Source organism: Phocoena sinus, chromosome 8 (genome assembly GCF_008692025.1).
Source record: "Phocoena sinus isolate mPhoSin1 chromosome 8, mPhoSin1.pri, whole genome shotgun sequence".
Taxonomy (NCBI): Eukaryota; Metazoa; Chordata; class Mammalia; order Artiodactyla; family Phocoenidae; genus Phocoena; species Phocoena sinus.
In genome coordinates this window covers 103,468,282-103,490,940 of record NC_045770.1, presented here as the reverse complement: position 1 = coordinate 103,490,940, position 22,659 = coordinate 103,468,282, and the positions used below count along the sequence as shown (strand labels likewise).

General features: G+C 59.3%; 2 protein-coding genes across 14 annotated transcripts in view; one reads left to right on the top strand and one right to left on the bottom strand.

The window, feature by feature from the left end:
• The window catches only part of LTBP3 (latent transforming growth factor beta binding protein 3), an 18,775-nt gene extending 7,328 nt beyond the window's left edge, over positions 1-11,447 (top strand). For 3 of the 7 annotated variants that reach the window (XM_032639961.1, XM_032639957.1, XM_032639956.1), the window contains 17 exons: positions 1,772-1,897; positions 1,982-2,113; positions 2,233-2,361; positions 2,601-2,723; positions 2,968-3,090; positions 5,845-5,967; positions 6,216-6,335; positions 7,195-7,323; positions 7,635-7,802; positions 7,989-8,072; positions 8,377-8,505; positions 8,610-8,747; positions 8,849-8,989; positions 9,121-9,282; positions 9,380-9,460; positions 9,542-9,673; positions 9,825-10,485. In XM_032639961.1, the coding sequence (XP_032495852.1) occupies positions 1,772-1,897; positions 1,982-2,113; positions 2,233-2,361; positions 2,601-2,723; positions 2,968-3,090; positions 5,845-5,967; positions 6,216-6,335; positions 7,195-7,323; positions 7,635-7,802; positions 7,989-8,072; positions 8,377-8,505; positions 8,610-8,747; positions 8,849-8,989; positions 9,121-9,282; positions 9,380-9,460; positions 9,542-9,673; positions 9,825-9,976 (2,192 nt within the window). In that variant the 3' untranslated portion in view covers positions 9,977-10,485. Of the gene's footprint in view, positions 1-1,771; positions 1,898-1,981; positions 2,114-2,232; positions 2,362-2,600; positions 2,724-2,967; positions 3,091-5,844; positions 5,968-6,215; positions 6,336-7,194; positions 7,324-7,634; positions 7,803-7,988; positions 8,073-8,376; positions 8,506-8,609; positions 8,748-8,848; positions 8,990-9,120; positions 9,283-9,379; positions 9,461-9,541; positions 9,674-9,824 lie in introns of all 7 variants that reach the window. The other 4 variants (XM_032639958.1, XM_032639962.1, XM_032639960.1 and 1 more) reach the window with 4 other exon arrangements.
• Positions 10,358-22,659, bottom strand: SCYL1 (SCY1 like pseudokinase 1). 7 transcript variants are annotated; one of them, XM_032639966.1, is made up of 18 exons: positions 22,479-22,659; positions 21,986-22,126; positions 21,653-21,775; positions 21,347-21,573; positions 20,807-20,897; positions 20,575-20,730; positions 18,076-18,234; positions 16,721-16,828; positions 15,845-15,958; positions 13,720-13,875; positions 12,954-13,142; positions 12,757-12,832; positions 12,313-12,477; positions 11,941-12,032; positions 11,206-11,277; positions 10,902-11,114; positions 10,755-10,809; positions 10,358-10,622 (listed from the first exon to the last, which is right to left on the bottom strand). In XM_032639966.1, the coding sequence occupies exons 1-18, from the start codon at positions 22,587-22,589 to the stop codon at positions 10,498-10,500; spliced, it is 2,373 nt and encodes a 790-aa protein (XP_032495857.1). In that variant the 5' UTR covers positions 22,590-22,659; the 3' UTR covers positions 10,358-10,497. The 7 variants fall into 7 exon arrangements, with proteins under 7 accessions (XP_032495857.1, XP_032495855.1, XP_032495856.1 ...); XM_032639964.1 differs by having other exon boundaries at positions 11,941-12,083; positions 22,479-22,654; XM_032639965.1 differs by having other exon boundaries at positions 11,206-11,274; positions 11,941-12,083; positions 22,479-22,653.

Here is a 22,659-nt window from a genome sequence, read left to right as displayed (position 1 = left end):
ATCATTCCCGAGCACTAAAACATCCAGGGTTTACTGTGTGCCAGGCCCTGGGCTGGGCGCTGTGGAAGCCTCGGTGTGCAGCAGAGATCCCACTCTGCCTTCAACTGATCCGGGTATTATGGTGGTCAGCCCAGGCCGAAGGCATTTATTCATATATTCTACAACTATTTATTGAGCACCTACTATGTGTAGGCACTGTTTAAGTGCTGGGGATACAGTAATAAGCAAAACAGACAAAAGTTCCCTATCCTAAAAAAAAAAAAAAAAGTTCCCTATCCTTGTGGAGTAGACAGACAACAAACAGATCAATGAGTCTAAATCTGGTATGTCTCATAAATGCTATGAAAAAAAAAATAGAGAAGAAGGAAGGAAGTCTGGGCAGAGGAGGTGGGGGGTGATAATATGCACGGTGGCAATGAGAGAAGGCTTTCTGAGCAGGGCTTTAAAGATTGTTAGAAATTAACAATGAGAAGTGGGAAAGAAATGGGCGGGTTGGGAAAAAGGACATTTCAGTTTGGGCAGAAGTTTGGGCAAAGGCATGGAAACATGAAACCCTGGTTTCATGGAGCGGGGAGAAACCACACACACAGATCAGTGTTTCTGAACAAGGGGAGGACCGGCTCAGGGAGCCTTGTTAAGAGGCTTGGGTTTGATCCCAAAGGCTGTGGGAAGTGTCTGCAGGGTTTTGGGCATCGTAATAATTGCTAGCTATGGCTGAACAGCTGCCCTGGGCCAGGCACTGACTGAAGAGTTTTACATACTAAATACCGTTTACCCTTCTCATACTCTGTGAAGTGGGCACTGTTAGCCTTGTTTTCCAGATGAGAAAATTGCGGCTAAGGGAGGTTCAGGGACTGGTCCCAGGTCACACAGCTGAGCCAGATTCAAGCCCATGTCTCTGTGGACTCCAAAGCCACAAGGAAGCCACCAGTCTGGTTGAAAACCGGAGGTTAGATGAGCTCCTGGTGGAAGGTGACTGCCCTGGAAGTCTGCACAGGCTAGGAACCACCCAGGGACAGCCTGGGGGCTGTGGGACTGTGGAGGAAGAGACACATGCTGAGGCTTCTCAGAGGAGGGGGTGTTAAGGATGCCTAGGGAGAGGCATCTCAAAGAGAACAGCCTGCAAGAGCCCACTGGCCAGGTGTGTTTGGGAAAGGGTAGAGTTCAGCATCAAGGCCTGGGCTGCATGGGGCAGGGCTCAGGGGCGGGACCACAACGGGGAGAGGTGGAAGCACGAAGTACTAGGAATCGTAGGAAATAGGGTGAGGAGGATTCCTGGATCTGACCACTTATGCACAACCATGTGCGAGCCAGGATTCCCAGGAAACCAGCTCCTGTCTGCCTTGGGAGGGGGAGGAAAACCACTGTTCTGGAATTGGGGGGGGCAGGTCCCTAAGGCAAAGGGTGTTGGTTCACTGATCTAGAGGATGTTTGTGTGGGTGAGGCTGCAGGGTTTGAGGTATTGGGGTTACTGGGGTCAGGGTATCATAAGTGGGGATAGAAGTATCAAGGTTTCCTGGAGTTGAGGAGATAGGGATGTCAGGGACCTGGGGTCATGGTTTGGGGCTGCCGGAGGTTGTGATGTTGGGGTTATCTGTGATGGAGGTGTAGGGAATCCTAGGATTGGAGCACCCGAGCTTAGGGTGCGACCCGGCCCAGGTATCCGGGTCGTTAGTAATGGGCTATCCAGGTCCTCCCTGGGGACGTGGCAGAAAGTGAATGCTCCCTGCCTGGACCCCTGACCTACCGCCCCACCCCCCAACCCCGGCAGAGACGGACGAGTGCCGACTGAACCAGAACATCTGTGGCCACGGGGAGTGCGTCCCTGGACCCTCGGACTATTCCTGCCATTGTAACCCGGGCTACCGGTCGCATCCGCAGCACCGCTACTGCGTGGGTGAGCGTGGCGAGTGGGTAGCGCCGGGGCGGCCCTGGCTCCCGACAGACCTCTGACGCCTCCCCGCCCGCGCGCCCTTCTCAGACGTGAACGAGTGCGAGGCGGAGCCGTGCGGCGCCGGGAGGGGAATCTGCATGAACACCGGCGGCTCCTACAACTGCCACTGCAACCGCGGCTACCGCCTGCACGTCGGCGCCGGGGGGCGCTCGTGCGTGGGTGAGCACGGCCGGGCCGGGGGTGGCGCTGGGGCTAGGTGGACCCGGGGGCCTCTCCCGACCGCATGTAATCCCCTCCGCCGCCTTGCATTCCCCTCGCGCCCCCTTCCTCCCGCTCAGACCTGAACGAGTGTGCCAAGCCCCACCTGTGCGGCGACGGTGGCTTCTGCATCAACTTTCCCGGTCACTACAAGTGCAACTGCTACTCCGGTTACCGGCTCAAAACCTCTCGACCGCCCGTGTGCGAAGGTGGGGAAGACCCCATCCAGACCGCCGGGGGTCCTCAGCGGTCCCTCGGCCTGGGGTGGGGGCGGAGGGCCTCACCCCCGTCTCAACCCAGCTCTGGGCCTCTCAGAGGTTTCGGTCCGGAGCCCAGAGGGCCTGCTTCGCCTTGTCGATTTGTGACGAAGGGAGGCCCTGCCGAGGACGCTGAGCGCCTGGCCGGCCACGTTGTTCCCAAACGAGTCCTCTTCCTCCCTACTGTGCAGACATCGACGAGTGCCGAGACCCTAGCTCCTGCCCAGATGGCAAATGCGAGAACAAACCTGGGAGCTTCAAGTGCATTGCCTGTCTGCCTGGCTACCGCAGCCAGGGGGGCGGGGCCTGCCGCGGTAAGGGCGAGCCGTGGGTTCGGGGTAGGGTAGGGGGCGGGGCCTCGAAAGCAAATGGGCGGGGCCCTTCGGGAGTCGCCCCTGTGATGGAGCGGGGCTAACGGCGGTGGAAGTCACCTCCAGACTGGGCGTCCTTCCCGGGAGTAGAGGACCCCCCCCCCCATCCCGGGCGGAGGGGGCTCCCACCCCCTCACAGTGCATCATCCGGTGGGGCGGAATCCGAGGCGAGCCTTCTCCGCTGCAGACGTGAACGAGTGCGCCGAGGGCAGCCCCTGCTCTCCCGGCTGGTGCGAGAACCTCCCGGGCTCCTTCCGCTGCACGTGCGCCCAGGGCTATGCGCCCGCGCCGGACGGCCGCAGTTGCCTGGGTGAGCTCCAGCCCTCCCCGCCCTGCCACCCGCCACCCATTCACGCGCCGAAGCTGGGGACTGGGTCACCCCGTCTGTCGGACGGGTGGGCAGGAGGTAGCTAATTCACAGACACCGCCCCTTCACTGATCCACTCACTACTTTCGTCAGCGGACCTGGCGGAGGAGGGGGCGACCAGAATTTCTACGTAGGAAGGATCTTAGGAGGCAAAGCTTGAAGCTGCGTTTGCAAAGCACGTTACTTAAATTTGAGGGGGGAAAAAAGATATAAAAGAAAGGGGATGTTAGTAGTCCCCCCGACACTAATGTTTCTTATGTATCAGGAGGAAGGCTGAGGGCTGGGATTCAGAGAAACTGGAGAACAATAGACACCAACTGTAGAGCGCAGGGCTGTAGGACTGGATGGAGTTTGGGTGTTCCTGGGAAACCTCAGCGGGGCTGGGAGAAGGGGAGGTCTGAGTGCTCTTAAAGGGTCAACAGGAGTTAACAAGCGAAGAAAGGTGAGAGGGAAGAGCATGCCAGGCGCAGCGCCAGCGAAGTCAGAGGCAAACACCAGCACGGAGTGTACAGGGAATGTAAGGTGTAAGCAGGGGATGGGGGCTGAGGCTGGCCGGTGAGGGGCAGGTCCCCACGCCCTGAAGGGCCCACCTAAGCCCTGCCCAGGAGGTTGAGCTTCACCCTGAGGTTATTAAGAGGCACCTGAAGCATTTTAAGGGGAAGAATGGCAAGACCGGCCATTTGTTTTAGAAAGTTCCCTGATGCCCATTGTGGAGAGTGGCTGGAGGTCTGGTGGGGACTCAGGACAGAGACAGTGGTGGACCTGATGAGAATAGAGGCCTAAGGATGGTCATGAGGTTATGTGATATTAGAGAAATATTAGAACGTGTTACCTGGGCTGCTTGTTAACTGGATGTCAAGGTGAAGGAGAGAGGGGAGTAAGGGATCCTTAGGTTTCCAGTTTGGGTGAGTCAGTGGGTTCTGCTCACCGGGATAGGGTCCCCTGGGGTGGGGCATGTTTGAGAAGGAAGACATTAAGTTTCATGTTGGACAGTTGAGCGGGTGGTCCCTGTGGGCCTTTCAGCTGGCAATGCCAGCAGAGGGTGGGCCATACTGATTGGAAACCTTGGGCCAGACACACCCAACTGGAACTGTGTATTGTGGGGGTGTGGATCCTTGGGGTGTCACTGGGAGGGTGTGAAGCCTTGGGGGTGTGCCCTGGGAGGAGCTGTGGAGACTTGAGGTGTCACTGGGGGTGTATGGAGCCTCGGGGTAGGCACTGGGGAGAGCTGTGGAGCCTTGGGGTGTGAACTGGGGGCATGTGGAGCCTTGGGGTGCAGTCAAGGATGGTGGGTCCGGTGAGGGGAGCCTTGGCAGAGCCTTGTGGATACTGCCACGTCGGTAGAAGGCAGGGGAATCGGAGCAGGAGGTGGCGGAGCAGAGGTGGTGGGAGGGCCCAGGGAGCACTAGCTGGGAAGCTGGGGAGCGGAGGCATGCAGGGAAGAGGAGGATGAGGTAAATGCAACAGAGAGCTTCTTGTAAAATAAGGACTAGCTGGGGAGACGAGAAGGTCCTTGGTGGCCTTGGCAGGGGAGCTTCCGTGGCATGACGGGAGGCCAGAAGATGCAGGCAGCAAGTGAGGAGGAGTGAGACCTGGGATCACCAGAGTGGGGTGTAGGCTGTAGGCTGAGGAGAACAGTAGAGGTTTGGAACTGCCCAAGAGCACGGGGGCTACCTAGGGGCTTTCGAGTGTCAAGGCTTGAGAGGAGGAGGAGAGGGTAGCGCTAGCCATGCTGAGGATCTGGCTGGGCTGGAAGCCAGAGGGAGTGGAGTGGCCCAGGGTGCTTAGCTTGGTGGCTGGCTCCAGCCCCGCTCAGCACCCAGGATCCTGAGAAGCAGGCTATGGCTCTGACTTTGCCAGACCAGTGAGGAAGAAGAGGTGTTCATGGGCTCTTGCTAGAGGAGGTAGAGTTGGGGGCTTGAGAACAGCGGAGGCAGTGGGAAGGAAGCTGCATCTGAGATATCCAAGAGGGGGCAGATCCCAGCCCCTCGTACCGAGAGTGAGTGGCTGGCATTGAGGTGAAGGTCACAGAAACTGAGGGATGAAGGACTGTAAGGTCAGAGGCTGGGCCTGGCTGTCCAAATGGACGTTGAAAACTCCTAGGATGGGGAGGAAGAGAGAGGGAGAGGGGCTAGGAAGGGGGTTGCTGACAGCAATAGAGAGGCTGGCGTGGGGGCCAAGTGCACCTCAGAGGAAGAGTGTGGTTTGAAAGGGGTCTGGGGTGTGGGCAACGACCGGCTTCCACCAGAAAGGACTGCAGAGAAGCATGCTCGCAGAGCCAAGTCCCTTCACTGCACAAGCAGAACAAGTTTATTCTGTGAGACCAAAGATATAGGGGAGCTTATTTACATGGGAAGGAGGGCAGCCACGGCAGGTGGGGGAAGGGCAAGAGCAGCCATGAGAGCAGCTGGGGCAAAAGGAAGCCCAGGGAAGAATGGGATTGTTTGGTGAGAACAGATGAAGGATGGGGAGGCCTGAGTTCTTTGGAATCATACGTGGCCCAGGGTTGCTGGCAGCACCTGGTCTGGTCGTTAGGGCATAGTGTGCCACACAGGAGCAGGGTGAGGGTCCCATGCTTTTCTCCAGCTCCACTCACCTCAGCTCTGGTGCTCCAGGCCATGGGCAGGAGTGGGAAAAGGGTAGCAGAGGCCCAAGACCGTCCCATCCTGGCCCTCTGACAGCCCCTGTGCCCCATAGATGTGGATGAGTGTGAGGCTGGGGACGTGTGTGACAACGGCATCTGCACCAACACGCCAGGCTCCTTCCAGTGTCAGTGCCTCTCTGGCTACCATCTGTCAAGGGACCGGAGCCACTGTGAGGGTGAGGGGGCCCTTGAGCTGGGGGGCTGACCTGTTCCTCCCTACCCCAAGACCTCCACTGCCCAGGCCCCAAGCCCAGGGGCTACCTGTAAACAAGCCAGGCACTCCCATGGCCAGCCCCCATCCAGATGCAAGATGAGGCCTGGGGTGTGGGCCCTACCCAGGGCTCTTTGGGAAGCCTTGGAAGCCTCAGGCTGTGTGTGATTGGGCTTAGCCCCTGAGATTCTCCCCCTCTTTGATTCCCTATAGACATTGATGAGTGTGACTTTCCCGCAGCCTGCATTGGGGGTGATTGCATCAACACCAATGGCTCCTATCGATGTCTCTGTCCCCAGGGGCATCGGCTGGTAGGCGGCCGGAAGTGCCAAGGTATGGGGGGATTGGCTGAGAGCTCCCGAGGAGCAATGGCAGGCAGCAGTAATCTCCTAGACACACTATTGATCTGTCTTTCCATCCATCCATCCACTCACTCATCCTTCTACTCTTTCACTGAAAATAACAACAGTGATAATGACAGTAATTAACGGTGCTTATTACTGTGTGCCAAATCACCCCTATATGCATTCATCCAACAAGAGTTTACTGAGCATCTAATATTTGCCAGGTTCTGTGCTATATACTAGATATTGAGCAATGACCCAGGGCTCCCAGCTGGGGGAGACTGACATATAAATTGATTCTTAAGTTCAGGGTGCTGGGTGCCAAAAGAGGTCTGGACTAGTGATTTATTCCGACAGTTGAATTGGAACTTGAAGCATAAATAGGGTTCCCTAAAGCATAAATAGATTCCCTAAGCAGAGAAAAGCATGGGATGGTATTCCAGGCCCAAAGAACAGTATTTGCAAAGCACAGAGATCCGGAAGAAACTAGTTGTGTTTTAAGGGAGAGTGGACACCTATGCCCTAAACACAGAGCTGAGGGTGTTGGTGGTTTAGAGTAAAGGGTGATGAGACTTAAAGATATTGGGAGACCAAACTGAAAGTCCCCAAATGCTGAGCTGGGAGTTAGGACGTCATTTCTGTTAGGTTTTATGAAGAATAATACAGAGTGTGCACACAACTACCCACATGCACAGACAGACGCGAGTGGATTTCCTGTCGTGTGTACTTTGAAGTCACAGTGGAAATTCAGGTTCTGATCTTGTGTGAGGCCCTTGAGGCATACTCCCGGGCAAACAGGGGCTCATTTCCCTCTGAGTGATTCTTTCTGCTCACCTCACTCCCTGAAGACATAGATGAGTGCAGCCAGGACCCGGGTCTGTGCCTTCCCCATGGGGCCTGTGAGAACCTGCAGGGCTCCTACGTTTGCGTCTGCGATGAAGGCTTCATGCCCACCCAGGACCAGCACGGCTGTGAGGGTGAGTGCCCTCTCGGCTTCCTCCTCAATCTAGACAACTCCCTTGAGCTGCAGCTGGGGCTCAGAGTTGTATCCTGGTCCCACCCTCTGGAATGTGGCAAACAGGAAGAAATCTCTTTTTGCCTGGGAGAGCCCGGTGGGGCCAGACCTCGCAGGAGGGCCCTGAATGCCACAGTGAGGATGGAGCTTGGCTTTCACAGTGCAGCTAAGGGGAGCCAGGGGATGTGGGGGAATAGAGGGATGAGGTTGGTGGGCAGCGTGGACAGGCAAAGACATTCTGCAGGAACCTGAGCTGCTCTCCCCTCCCCTCAGAGGTGGAGCAGCCCCACCACAAGAAGGAGTGCTACCTTAACTTCGATGACACCGTGTTCTGCGACAGTGTACTGGCCACCAATGTCACCCAGCAGGAGTGCTGCTGCTCCCTGGGGGCTGGCTGGGGAGACCACTGCGAGATCTATCCCTGCCCAGTCTACAGCTCAGGTCAGGAGCCGGGCAGGCCCTTTCCTTTTTCAGAGCCTCAGTTTCTTCATTTGGAACGGACTGGGGGAGAGAGCCCTCCCTGGGTAGGTGGGAAATGAGGCGAGAGCTCCGACCTGTGCCCGACAGCCAGCACACACGCGCTCAATCCTGCCTCCTTCCTTCCCCACGGCCACTATCTCGCTGTAGCTGAGTTCCACAGCCTTTGCCCGGACGGGAAAGGCTACACCCAGGACAACAACATTGTCAACTATGGCATCCCAACCCACCGTGGTAAGCCCCAACACGGCTCCGCCCACCTGGCATGCCCTGCTCCGCCCGCCGAGGTTTGGACCGCCCCAATCCCGCCAGTGCTTGTCAGTGGCGGGTACTGGGGTGAGGCCCGCCCACTCCCTCACCGACCGCCCCGCCCCTCCGCAAAGCCCCGCCCATCACTCTTACGTCAGCGTTCGGAAAAGCCCTTCGTACAGAGTTTTCGTCCCTTCCACCGTAAGCCGCACCCACACGTTCTCTGCTGCGGGGCTTAAGTGGCCCCGCAGGTAGAGGGCGAGGGCGCCCACGGCCTGTCACCCCGCAGACATCGACGAATGCATATTGTTTGGGGCGGAGATCTGCAAGGAGGGCAAGTGCGTGAACACGCAGCCCGGCTACGAGTGCTATTGCAAGCAAGGCTTCTACTACGACGGGAACCTGCTGGAATGCGTGGGTGAGTGCAGCCGGCCCCCGTGGCCACGGGAAAGCAGCCGGGAGACACGCACAATCACCCGACTCGGGGCCGGTTCCTACCACTCGCGCTTTTCCTCTCCTCAGACGTGGACGAGTGCTTGGACGAGTCTAACTGCCGGAATGGAGTGTGTGAGAACACGCGCGGTGGCTACCGCTGCGCCTGCACGCCCCCGGCCGAGTACAGCCCGGCGCAGCGCCAGTGTCTGAGCCCAGAGGAGATGGGTGAGGCTCGGGTCGGCCAGCTGGGGAAACAGGAGGGAGGCTGGCCGAGCCGAGCCGTGACTTCCACCCCTACCCACCCATCATCCCCTCGCTGCCCGTAGACGTGGACGAGTGCCAGGACCCCGCAGCCTGCCGCCCTGGCCGCTGCGTCAACCTGCCGGGCTCCTACCGCTGCGAGTGCCGCCCGCCCTGGGTGCCCGGGCCCTCTGGCCGCGACTGCCAGCTCCCCGAGAGCCCGGCCGGTGAGGGCAAGGGTCATCTTGGGCTCTCCAGAGCACTGTCCGCCGCCTGGAGACCCGGGGCCGCGGTTCCCCCGAGGGTGGGTTGGAGCGGGGGAGGGCGCTCCTCCCTGACGCCGGGTCCCCCTTCGCAGAGCGTGCCCCGGAGCGGCGGGACGTGTGCTGGAGCCAGCGCGGAGAGGACGGCATGTGTGCGGGCCCCCTGGCCGGGCCCGCCCTCACCTTCGACGACTGCTGCTGTCGCCAGGGCCGAGGTTGGGGAGCCCAGTGCCGCCCGTGCCCGCCGCGCGGCGCCGGTGAGCCGGCCCGGGAGGGGTTGCCCGGTAGGGAGTTTGGGGCGGGAGCCGGGGTGAATCGACGCCGCAGACGTCTGACCACCCCCTGCCCTCTCAGGGTCCCACTGCCCGATGTCGCAGAGTGAGAGCAATTCCTTCTGGGACGCGAGTCCCCTGCTGCTGGGAAAGCCCCCGCGAGGTGAGTGTAAAGGGAGGGACAGTGGCGGGGTCCGCGGCCATCGCTGGGATTGGTGTTGACGTCTGCATTCTCCCGGCGCAGAAGAAGACAGCTCGGAGGAGGATTCAGACGAGTGCCGCTGCGTGAGCGGCCGCTGTGTGCCTCGGCCGGGCGGCGCAGTGTGCGAGTGTCCTGGTGGCTTCCAGCTAGACGCCTCCCGCGCGCGCTGCGTCGGTGAGCAGGGCCGAGGGGCGGGGCAGTGGAGGGGCGGGGCCAGAGGCGGGCGGGGCGGGGCCCTGCAGAACCCCGCCTGGACCGGAAGCCCAGCGCGCCACGCGGCTCCGGCTCCGTCGCGAAGTCCGCACCTGTTAACCCCCACACCCAGACATCGACGAGTGCCGAGAGCTGAACCAGCGCGGGCTACTATGCAAGAGCGAGCGCTGCGTGAACACGAGCGGTTCCTTCCGCTGCGTCTGCAAAGCTGGCTTCGCGCGCAGCCGCCCGCATGGAGCTTGCGTGCCCCAGCGCCGCCGCTGACACCACCCTCGGTCTGGTCCTCGGCAATCACCGAGGAGTTTCTGACCGACACTTGAGGCGAGCTCCGCCTCTCGCTTGTGCCCTGACTCGGGGCTCGGACCCAGGGACCCTTCGGGGCCCGCAGACCCCTTCCCCGAGCCCCATGTTCCAAGGGTGCCCATACCAGCTCCACCCGGTTCATAGGCAGATGTTGGGTCTCTCTGGCACTGCCAGCCTTCCTTCCAGAGGGCGTTTCCCAGAAACTGATAAATCAGATCGTGCCTCTTTACTCTGGGTTTTCGAAGTAAATTGATGTCCATGTCCGTGGTGGGCGCAGTCTCCAAAGGGCAGCACCAGACCCCAGCCTCCTTGGAGGGGCTAGACTGAGCCCAGCACAGGGGGTGCGAAATAGAATTTATTGTGGCTCTGATTATGTATATGTGAAATGTGCCTGGCCAGACCGGCCGGGCTCCCAGGGTTTGTACAATAAATACATCTGCGGGGCCTGCTCTCCGAGGCTGGGAAGCGCCCACACCTGCGGTTCAGTCCAGCTTCCGGGTTCCCAGCTTCATGGGGCCCTTGGCTGTCTTTTTCTCAGTGCGTTTCGCCTCCATCTCCCGCTTACGCTCCTCGCGCTTCTTCCGGGCTAGCTCCGCCTTGGCCTGTCCTGGGAACAAGAAGGGGAGGAGGGCTGACGGCGTCAGGACAACCTGAGTCTCAGCTTCCCAGCCCATCCATGCCTGCCCCAGAGGAGGGTAGCCCTAGCCCATCAGCCAGCCAGCCCAGGGGAAGCACTTACGGCTCTCGGCCTCCAGGCCCTCCCAGTTGTCATCACCCCACGAGTCCCGCCTCGGCTGGAAAGGGAAGCGTGGGCTGGAGTGGAGGCCTACTCTCAGTTGAGGTCCACCCCAGGCCTGCACCCTCCCACTGGACAGGTGCCGAGTACCTGGGCACCAGCCTCCCGACACACTGACAGGGCAGCAAAGGGGTCGCCTTTGTCACTAGGCTCCGGTCCACCCCAGTTATACTCGCTGGCCAGCCGTGTGCCCTCAGGGGGTGGCTCCGGGGGGCTTGGCTCCTGCCAGCCCTGCTCCCATGCATCCTCGGCTTCCCAGCTGCTCCAGTCTGACTCCTGGGATTTGTGACCAGGGTTGCTGGTCTGCAAAGAGAAGGAAGAGATAGTGCCAGAGAAAGGGAGGGAGGGGCAGGCCTCCACCCCACATACACGTACCCCGTCCCACCCAGCTCACCTGCCCAGCCCAGCTGGCTTGGCCCCCAGTACTCCAGTTGTCCTGCTGGGCCAACACAGATTCGGCCTCCTGCTGCAGTGTGGGGAGGAGAGCATGACCATAGGGCCCCCTGTACTCCACCCAAAAGGGCAAGGAAGCCCCCTAGCCCCTGCCCAGCCATGGGCTCCACCCTTTCTTCTTTTGCCTTCCCTCTCGTTTTCTCCTTAGGCCCTGTCTCCCATCAGTAAAGTGGACACGCTGAACCTGGCCTGTCATCACTCCTCCATGAAGCTGGGGAATGAGATCTAGAGTTCCACACCCCTGCCTGTGGCCTCAGGGGTCTCACCCAGAGCTCTGCCCCCATTCCTTTCAGAACAGCCCCACTCCAACCTCAGCCCATGCTGAGCCCAGCCCCAGGGAGGACTGGTTGATTGCAGGCCTGGGAGTGACCTCTCCTTGCTGGTCACAGGGCGGGGTGGGCCCTAGAACAGGTATAGGAGGGACGGGGAGTGGAGGAGAGGAAGGAGGGTCAGTGAGCTGAGCCAACCACCAGCAGCCTGGCCTCTGGAGTTGAGTGGGGGCTCAGCTGTCAGCTCTAACCCGCAAGGGCTGCTCCATGACACCTACTTGCCCAGGATGCTGTGCAGATGAGGACAGGTCTGACTCCAGCCAAGCCCACATGAGTTCCTTGAATGGCAGGGGAGCCTGTGACCTTGAAGCTGGGGTCCCCCGGTAGGCCTCCTCAGCCCCACTCACCTCCAAGCTACCCCAGTCTTCATCATCCCATCTGTCGGCAGCAGTGCTGTCCTCTTCTGCGTCCTTGCTCTCCTCTTGTGTCTCCCAGTGGCCTGAGGTCGTGGGTGTGGCAGGGACAGGGGTTGGGGCTGGGGCAGGAAGTCCTGGGGAGCAGAGGCTCACTGAGTTGCCACACACTGGGCCCCAGGAAGGTCTCAGAGCAGGGCCGAGGTTGCTGGGGGTGTGTAGAGTGGAAGCTCACAAGGGGACTAGACCGTACCGTCTCCTATGTCCCCATCACCATCCCGCGGGGAAGTCGATCAGTAACAGGTCCTGGGTGCCAGCAACCCCAAGCCCTCTCAGTCACCGGTACAGCCGATCTGGGACACTCACCCTCAGGCACGGGTCTCTGGGGAACGTTGGTCTCAGCTGGGGCAGCCGTGGGGTGTGCACGGATCAGTTTAGAGGTGAGTGAGGAGACCCCTGTCACGGCCCAGCCTGCCCAGCTGGCTGCGGCTCCTCCCATTCCAGGGCTGGAGGCTGCATGGACGTCCTTCTCTGGGCAGTGACAGGAGAGACAGGTATGGACACCTCAGGCTTCCATGGGGAGGGTGGTAGGAGGGCAAGAACTGAAACAGAGCAACCTGCAGTGGGCGTCCCCCTTCTCCAGGTACTGTGTTCTCCCAACTGTGAGATGGGGGTGGGGGAGTGATGTACAGTCTGTCCTCTAGGGTTCTTCCAGCTTTCCGATGCTCCAATGAGGTAGAAGGGGGCCATGACAGGTGACAGTTAAGAATGTGGCAAGAGTCACAGGGAACACGAGTGTGGGCCACTCACCCGCTTCGGCCAGCTGGGTGGGGTCCTCCGACACAGACTCCAGTTTGGACAGGAAGCTTCGAATGGCCTTGAAGGCCTGTGGGGTAGCAAGGGGCAGAGCTGGGGCCTCCAAGGTTCCCGTGAGCCTGCCAGGCCAGCTAGGGCCCAGGTATCCCCCAGAGCCCCAGCTCCAGGGCCCAGCCCCAGCTGTGCCTTACCTGGTCCCGCACGGCTCTCTCAGGATCCACGGTGAGGCTGCAGAGCACAGGCAGGATCTTGTGGGCGCAATCATTCATCGAGTAGAGGTTGTGGGTGGCGGCGAAGCCCAGAACACCCGCGACCCGGGATGGTGCAAATGGGTCCTTAGTGGCCCGGCTAAAGGCGGAGGTGAGGACCCTGTGTCTGGTCTGGGGTGGGGCGGGAAGAGGGTTCCTGAGTATAGGATCAGTACGGGGCCCAGAACTGACAGGCCTTACTTCCCAGAGCAGATGCCATCCACAGGGCCTCCAGAGTCTAAGAAATGTGAGTTAATCACTAACATAGGGAGAATTTACTTAAAACTCTAGATCTTGGCTTCTCCTCCCAAATCACTGGGCTCACGCTGCCTCAGAGTGACAGGGGCCAGAGCAGCAGCTGCCTCAGGGCTGAGGCCAGTGCCTCCCTCCCCACCTGCACTGCAGACCGACTCATTCATTCCTGTTAAGGGCTTGGGAGCTGCAGGCGTCTGCATTCACAGGCCCTGGCTGAGGGGAGGGTATGCAAGGCCTTGGAGGCAAGCAGGCCTGGGTTTGGTTCCCAGACCCACCACCTACTGGCGGTGTGACCCGGTTCAACTCACTCCACCCTCAGACACTGGGCTGGAGCACCCAGGGCCTAGGTCTCTGGGAGGATGACAGGCCCCACACAAGGAGACCTGGCTCTGGGGGACCTGGCTGTGGTCCCGTGACAGTGACAGAGCTCCCAGCACTTGTGCAGGGCACTCACGCCGGCACTGAGGTAGGAGCCAATTTTGCCCAGGCAGACGGTGGTGTTGCAGCGGATGGGGCCCTGCTCATCCTTAGCTTGCAGCCGCGCGAAGTGCTTCATCAGCTCCACGTTGAGGTTGGTCTCATTCAGCTTCGGGGCCAGGAGCAGCATGGACTGCAGGGCGGGAGACGGCGGAAAGTGTGGGCTGGAGCGGGCATACTCTGGAGGCCACCAGTGGCCCTGGGCACTGAGGAGACAAAGCCCGCCAAAGCCCTCCCCAACCGACCCCCAACCTGGTCCTGGCCCCTACCCAGAATGCTGAGGAAGGTGAACCCCACTGCTTTGCCCTCCTGTCTCCCATCCCTCTCCATCAGCTCTCTGTTCAGACTTTCACAAAAACACCTCCACATACACTCTCTACCAATTAGCTTGGGTTGAGGTCACCAATGATCTCCATGTTGCTAAATCCAAAGGCCAATTCTCCATCCTCACCAAACTTGACCCCTCAGCAGCTTTGACAGCCCCGAATTCTCCCTCCTCCTCGCAACTTTGGTCTCTTGTTCTTCCAGGACACCGCCCTCTCCTGGTTCTCTGACCTCACCTACTGCTGCTTCTCAGTCTCCTTTTGCTGAGATCTTACTGTTCAGACACCCCAGAGCTACTCCTCAAGCCTCGTATCTTTTACACCTCAGCCTAGGCGAGCTCACCCATCTCACGGCTTCGAATGCCCTTGTTAGCTGACCGTGCCCAGATGCGCACCTGCAGTCCAGACTTCTCCCCTAAACCTCACACACACATAACCAGTGCATGTCCACCTGGCTAACAGACATGCCAAGACTGGGCCTGACCTCCTCCCGCAAAACTGTTCCTCCCAGGGACTTCCCTGGTGGTCCAGTGGTTAAGAATCCGCCTTCCAATGCAGGGGACGCAGGTTCCATCACTGGTCAGAGAACTAAGATCCCACATGCCACAGGGCAACTAAGCCCGAAAGCCACAACTACTGAGCCTGTGAACTCTGGAGCCGGCGCGCCACAGCTAGAGAGAAGCCCACGCGCCGCAACGAAAGATCCCACATGCTACAACTAAGACCCGACACAGCCAAAAAAATAAGTATTTTAGAAAACAAAACGAAACAAAACAAAAAAACTGTTCCTCCCAGTCTTCTCAGTAAATGGCAACTGAACCTTCCAGTTGCTCAGGCCAGAAACCTTGGAGCCATCCTTGACTCCGTATCTACCCATCACCAAATACTGTCAGCTCCACCTTCACAATGCTGCCCCTTCTCTCCACCTGCTGCTACCACTCAGGTCTGAGCTACTGTCATCTCTCATTTGGGCCACTGTAATAGCACTTAACAGTGTCCCAGCTTCCACCCTTGCCCTGACAGTTAGTTCTCCACACAGCAACACAGTGTTTTGCAACAGGTCAGATCAGGTCAGTGCTCTGCTCAATCCCGCAGGGTTCCTGTCTCACTCCCATGAATGCATCAGGTCCCTGCCATGCCCTACGAGGCCCTGGCCCCACCATGACCTCTCAGACTACACTGCCCACAATCATGCCCCTTCAGCCATGCTGAACCTCTTGCTGCTACTCCTACACTCCAGGTACACGCCAGCCTCAGGACCTTTGCACATGTTGTTCCTTCTGCAGGCAACATATTTCCTCCAAATCTCCTCCTTCACCCCTTTTCACCTCTTTTCCTTAAACAACATCTCCTCTGCAAGGTCTTCCCTGATCACTGTTTTTAGAACTGCAAACTCTTCACATTCTCCATCGCTTTCTAACATAATATACTTTTTTCTAATTGTTTATTGTCTGCCAAGCCCCCTCCCCCTCTCCTCGAAAAGAAGCTCCAAGAAGGCAGGGAGCTTGGTCTGCCTGTGCATACTGCATCCCAGCATGGGACACAGGGCCGGGCACAAAGAGTGTCTGCTGAACGGAGGACTATTGGTCATGCCCATCCTGTTGCCCCCACCACCTGCCAAGCTGTACCCACAGCCTGGACCTACATGCAGAACAGTGCTTGCCCCTCCCGTAACCTGCTCGACCCACAGGCCAAAACCAAGGCCTGTGTGTCCTCTGATGAGCCCCCTCTAAGCCTCAGAAAACCAGGGGTGGCCCCTCTGGGCCTGGTTACACCCACCTTGACTGTCTGCTCCCGGATGGCAGGGTTGGTGTCCAGGAAGCCATGCACGACGTGGGGAAAGATCTGGGTGTTGACTGTTGGCTCATCAAGGTACTGGATGAACTGCTCCATCTGTGGTCCGGGTTGGGGCATGAGAAGGCAGTCAGCCCTTCTACCCCTCACCAGAGACATGGGACCAGCCTTAACATGGTTTCTCCACCTGGCAGGCACTGGCTGGCCAGGGGAGTCTCCTGAGGCCCCCACCTCACATCTGGCCTCAGGCCCACGTGGACTGGCGAGGCTGCAAGGAGGGTGCTGAGAAGAGCCTGGGAATGGGAGGTGGAGGGCCTGGCCTCTGGTCCTGCTCAGCAGGCTAACTGGTCACACCCCCTCTTAAAGCCTCCACCGCCTGTCTATAAAAAGGAGTGCAACCCCCGCCCAGAGAAGCGCTGTGAGGAAGGCTGGTGTGTTGAGCACCGGAGAGGGAATGTTGCCTGGAAGCACGGGTGGCCCCCACCCTCGATCCCATCAGTCCTGTATGATGTTCCCAGCTGCCCTGGGTTTGGCAAGAGAGACATTATCCCCACTCTAGAGGGGACCGAGCCAGGAGATTGGGCGGCGCAGGGGGAGGCGTTTCAGCCCTGCAGCCCAGGCAGGCGGGACATTCCCAAAGCTGCCAATGAGCCCTGTGATCACCTTGACTTCCTGAGAGCACAGCCCCGCTGGTTCCTCATCGGTGTGTATGTTTCAGGGAGGGGTTTCTGGGGTCCCTGTGTAGCCAGCGCAGGGGCTTGAGCTACTTGCCTGGGGCTGGAGGTGAGGAGGGGGCCTCCCGTGCAGCCAGGGTGGAGTCCGGGTGGGGTGGAAGCAGGCAGGGTGTGCCGTGGCCCCTACCTGCTGCAGGAGGCGGATACGCATGGCCCGGTCAGTCGATGAGAACATCTTGACCACGACAGGGATGATCTTCCGCTGATACTCCACAGCGCCGAGGAACTTACCCACCTGAGAGAAGGCGCGGGAAGAGGGGCTCAGCTCCGTCCACAAGACTGAGATGACTTCACTGGGCTCATTTCACTCCCTCAGGCTCCCTGCTGATTTCCCAGGGTGGGAACGGGGTGAGGGCGGGGGGGTGGGGCAGGCACATCCTCAGCAGCCCCTCTGCCCGTACTCGTCTCAGTCAGCGCTGCCCTTAACCCTTCTGAGTCAAGGCCTTTCTTAGGAGGCTCACAAAAGCTCTGTGCCCTTCCCTACAATCAAGCACCTAGACACCACATGCACACAGAATTCTGCCTGTAATTTCTGGGGGTTCTCAGCTCCACAAGATTTACTTGCCGTCTTCCCCGCTTCCCACATGCCAAGTTCCTTTGGGGAAAGGGTTCTCCCACCGAGCGGGAAATGGCAGGTGCCCCGGTAACAGTGGGCTGGGGTCTGAGGAGGGGGAGAGGATCCAGCCCCTAGAAGGCAAGAGAGCTAAGCGCCGAGTGGTCAGGAAGGAGGAAGGAAAGTGAGGTGGTGAGCAGGTGATCCCCTGGGCCCTGGGAACCAGAGTGCCCAGGTCAGACCAGGGAGGCTGTCTTGAGGAAATGGAGGAAGGGCTATAGGCTCTGAAGGAAGGAGTGTTTGGAAAAAGAATTTTGGAGGCACAGGGTGTCCCTTCCCCAGGGACAAGAAGTCCCCACCACCTCCCTGACAGCTGGTCAGGTGACCCTGACTTGCTGAACCACTGGACGTCAAAGCTCCTCCTTGGACCTCCCTGGTGGAAAGCAGTTAAGAATCCGCCTGCCAGTACAGGGGACACGGGTTCGAGCCCTGTCCGGGAGGATCCCACATACCGCGGAGCAACTAAGCCCGTGCGCCACAACTACTGAGCCTGCGCTCTAGAGCCCGTGAGCCACAACCACTGAAGCCTGTGTGCCTAGAGCCCGTGCTCCGCAACAAGAGAAGACACCACAGTGAGAAGCCCGCACACCGCAACGAAGAGTAGCCCCCGCTCGCCGCAACTAGAGAAAGCCCGCGCACAGCAGCAAAGACCCAACACAGCCAAAATAAATAAATAAATAAAATTAAAAAAAAAAAAGTACACATATTAAAAAACAGCTCCCCGTCACGTGGGCTTGGATCTCCCTGACCAGGCTGCCCCTGCCAGGACACCAGCGAGGCTGGCCACGCCCTTGGCCTCTCTTCTGCCCTTCAGACCTACTCAGCCAGTCTCTGGGCCCACAGTTCCTGAGGCTCCAGGCCCCACTGACCTTGAACAGCGGCGTGAGGACAACAGCCCCTGCGCTGCCAAACTCGAAGGCGGTCAACAGCTGGGGCAGCACCTTGTGGCGGCAGAAGTCCTCAGGGAATGAGTCTAGGCTCTTGCTCAGCTCTTGGAAGAACTTTTGCTTCTCGGCTGGCTCTTTGATCTGGGGGAGCATGGACAGGATGCAGGGAGCGGGAAATCAGCCTGGTCACGGTCTTGTCAGCCACGGGCAAGGATGGGGGTCACCTCCAACCCAAAGGTAAACTTAAGCTTGGGGTGCCAGATGGGCTGGGTTCAAATCCCAACTCTCCCATTTATTAGCCGTGTGACCTTAGGCGAGTTCCCCCACCTGTAAAATGGGGTAGTAACTACTGTCTCACAGAACTGTGCCGAGGATTCAACCAGAAAACGCACATGAAAGCTGCCTGGCACACTGGAGGTGCTCAGTCAGTGACCGTCATTATTGTCACTGCCACCTGGCCTGCTGCTGTGAAAGCAGCCACTAGGGGGATCAAGCCCTTTACCAGCGTTGCCTCTGCTCCTCAGGACAACACAAGGTGTGAGTGCCATTAACCCCCCGGCACAGACGAGAAAACAGGCTTAGTGAGGCCAAGGGGCTCACTCTGGCACCCTGGGCCTGGCTGGGTTGGGCACACCTGCAGCTCCGTGGGTGGAGGTCGTGGCAGGCTGTGGAAATGCAGGGATGAGGTGCAGTTTACCCCCAGAGCTCATCCTCCCACTGGGCCCGAACAGGCCAGGCTGTCAGCTCGATGGTCTCCTTCAGTCCTCCTAACCTCCCCGAGGTTGTAATACCCACAACTCACACTTCCTGAGCACAAACTACGTGCCAGGCAGGTTACGTGCTAAAACCTTTACACAGATGAAATAATCCAATGAGGAAGCTGAGGCACAGAGAGGGCAAGGAGCTTGTCCAAAGTTACACAGCTAAGAAGCCATCAAGGAAGGGTATGACCCGGTGGTGTGGCACCTCTGCTGTGCTACAGGCTGTGAAGAAGTGCTGTCATTCCCCCATTTACAAAGGAGGAGACTGAGGCTCAAGGTCACCAGGCAGGAATGGTAGGGCATGGATTATAACCCTGTCCTGTACGCTTCCAAAGTCCCTGCGCTCTCTGCTGTACCCTCACCGCCAGAGCTGCTGCCTGGGCCAGAAGAGGTGATCTCTAACTGGGGTTGGGGAGGACCTGGTTGGCCCTTGAGCAGCTCAATCTAGTGTGGGAGGCAGGCTTGGTGCTCTGACGACAGGGTTCAGGGGAGCAAAGGCCCAGAGAGAGGCCAAACCGCATCCAAGGTCGCACACTGAGAGCCACAGCCGGGATCTCTCCACCGCTGCGTTCAATGATGGGAAGAGGGGCCACTGGGCACTGCCCTCCCACGCTCTCATCGGGACCTGCCAGAAACAGCCTATTTCCTGTGGGGCACATATTACGGAGAAGGGCAGCCCGGCAGAGCCAGCCATGTGAGAAGAAGAACTCCACGTAACAGAGCTTCTGCTGTCCCTACACTGCCCAGGAGGCAACAGGGCTCAGCGTTTCCAGCACCTTCTCCTTCAGCTCATGTTCCCATCCTCGGAAGGCCTCCCAGCCCCTATCTGAGTCAAGATTCCACAGACCATCGAGGTCTGTGGAAGTGTCTGTCACTCCTCCCCCATTCCGGATTCTCAGTCACCTTTCTGTGTGCCCCACACAAGGCCGGGTCAGAATGGGTGTCCATGGCAGAGCCTCCCTCCTTCATTCCCTACAACAGTGCTATGGGTCAGCAGATACTATAGTTATTCTCACTGGGCAGATATGGAAACTGAGGTTCAATGAGGTTAAGCTGAGGGGTCCCTCCTTACCATCTTTCCATTTGCTGTTCCTTCTGCCTGGAACATTCTTTACCAGTTACCATCCCCATGACTCCCACCTTCACACCCTTCAGGTCACAGCTCAAACATCACCCTTGAGAGAGCCCTTCCCTAAACACCCAACCCTCACTGTTTTCCTTCCCGGCACTTATCCACATTCCAGGAAGCACAGCTTTCCTCATTTATGGGTTTTTTGTCCCTTTCCCCCAGTGAGAGTCCCCAAGGCTGGGGGCCTGGTCCATTTACCCCCCACTAGATCCCTGAGAGCAGGGATCTGGGTCTGACTCTCCCTCCTCACCCTGCTACCCACACCACAGCCCAACATTCAGGGCCAGTGCCAGTTAACAGAGTGCCAGGAGCAGTCACTAAGCACCCACTATGTGCCAGAAACTACACTATGCAAACTACAGAAACTACACCCTGCTCCTTTGAAGTAGGTGCTGTTATTAGGACTGAACTTCAGCCAAAAGAAGTCACACATAAATGACAGTTGGAGCCAAGGTTTGAACCCAGACAGCCTAGCTCCACAGTCTGTGCTTGTCTCCTGGGGTCTAATGGTCAGGGAGCCTATAAAGTGGGGACGGGACACAGGGGTGCGGAACGTAGGGCCAGAGCCCAGGGTGGGGGCAGGGGACTCACCTGAATCTCTTCCAGGAAGAGGTTGGTCTCCACAAAGCGGTTGTTCATGAAGCCACCAGGTGCCCGGCAGTTCTGCAGGAAGCGGGCTGGGTTGGGACGTACCTTGGGGTTGGCTCCAACCAGCTCACAGTAATGGGGCACCAGTGACTTGGGGATCTGTGGGAGAAGCGTCAGGGTCAGGGCAGGGGCTGGCTGGCTGGTGGAGAAGGGCCGGGTGGGGTCAGACACTCACCTTCCCAGGGTTTCGTAGGGCGGCTGCACGAGGCAGGGGCCCATTGAAGACTTCCCAGATGAGGCAGCCCAAGCGCCACATGTCAGCTGACCTGAGGCAGTGACCAGAGTTGCTCAAGGCCCTGCCACCTGCCAGCATAGGCCTCCAATCTACCCTGGGCACTAGGCACTCACTGCATGGCAAACCCTGGGCTGTGTCCCTCAGCTAATCCTCCCATCAGCCCCAAGAAGCACATTTCATTAGCCCCATTTGACAGATAAGGAAACTGAGGCTCAGAAGAGCAAGGACATCCACCCCAGGTCACACAACTTTAAAATTCAGAACCACCTGACCCCAAAGCCTGTGTTTATCCTGCCCTACCTCCCTGAGGATCCTGGGAGCAAGGAGTGGGCCCCACCCTGAGGACCCTAGTTTCCTCCTCAGTCAGGTGGCAGGGGATAGGGGAGTGCCAGCTAATCTAGGGGTCCTGAGGCTGCAGGGGCTTCCAGAATAGGGCAGGGTGGGGCATGCCACCACCACCACCCCCCCACAGTCACCCACCACTTCTCTCTGACCGCTCTGCCACTGCCATCGGCCAACTCCGGGGGATCGTACTGCTCAAGCTCGGGGATCCCCTTGCGGGGAGGCCCCCCGCCATTGCCCTGGGCGGAATACATGTAGTCCAGGCCCCCAAGCTTCCACTCGCCAGCGCGGTCCACGAACACAGCGGCCATGCAGACATTGTTGTGGATGAGGCTGCAGTCGTTGACCAGGAAGCTGAGGGCTTTCTGGGGACAGAAGGAGCCATCACAGCCCAGTAGCTGCAGCCCCCATCCCTGCTCTCATCACCACTGCCCCCCACCTCACCACAATCTGGTGTAGCCCCCAGGAGAGCTCCAGTTCCCTCAGGTCACCAGCCTCCGCTCGCGCCTTGAGGTACGCTCCCAGCGGGGTCACAGCCTCTGTCACTATGTGGAGGCATCTGTCTGTCTGAAGGGGACACAGGGGATCAGGGAGGGATGGGGCGAGAGGAGGGCGAGATGAGAGACATGATGGGGAGAGGGGTGGAGAAGAGGAAGTCAAATCTGGGGGGCGCTGGGGCAGAAGGGCTGGAAACTGGCAGGAAGGCAGAAGCCAGGAGTGGGAGACTGGGAAAAAGTGAGGGGCAGAGACAGGGCAGACTGAGCAGCAGGTAGGTACCTCCAGCCCATCGATGTAGGCCAGGATGTTGGGGTGCCGGAGAGTTTTGAGGCGCTTGAAGGCAGCTTTGGCCACCTGGGTCTGCTCTTCGACGCCGGGCTTCACGTCATACACGAAGATGGACACCGGGCTGCCTGTGGCCTGTGGGAGGGCGGAGCGGCCTCAGGTGTGTGGGCCGGGTCCTGGGCAGACCACTCCACCTCCGAGATGGTCCCCGGAGCTGGTTCAGTGCCGGAAAGGAAGGGCCGCCGGCCTGGTCTCTCCCCAAGTCAACCCTTGGGGACTGAGTCGGGCCCACGTAACCCTGGTTGGGTCCGCCTGTCGGTCCCTCGGTCCTTCCGCCCGCCACGTCGGCACTGCCCGTCCCCCTCCCCCGGCCCGTAGCCCTAGAGGCTCCGCAGCCACGTCAGGCGGGCGCGACGCGGCGGAGCCGGCGGCGCTGACTAGGCGAGACCGAGGTCCGCTGCGGCCTGTGGAGCGGGGTCGCTCTCACCTTCTTACGGCCGCGGTGCAGGACCCAGGGCCCAGGAGGGCCGCCCTCGGGGAGTTCCGGGCTGAGCTCAAACGGGAAATCCCGGACCGGGTCCCGGGCAAAGAACCACATCGTCCCCGCCGCCGCCGCGGGAGCGGGGTCCTCAGCTCCTGGTCCTCCGGCGGCCCGAGCCGGGGCGGGG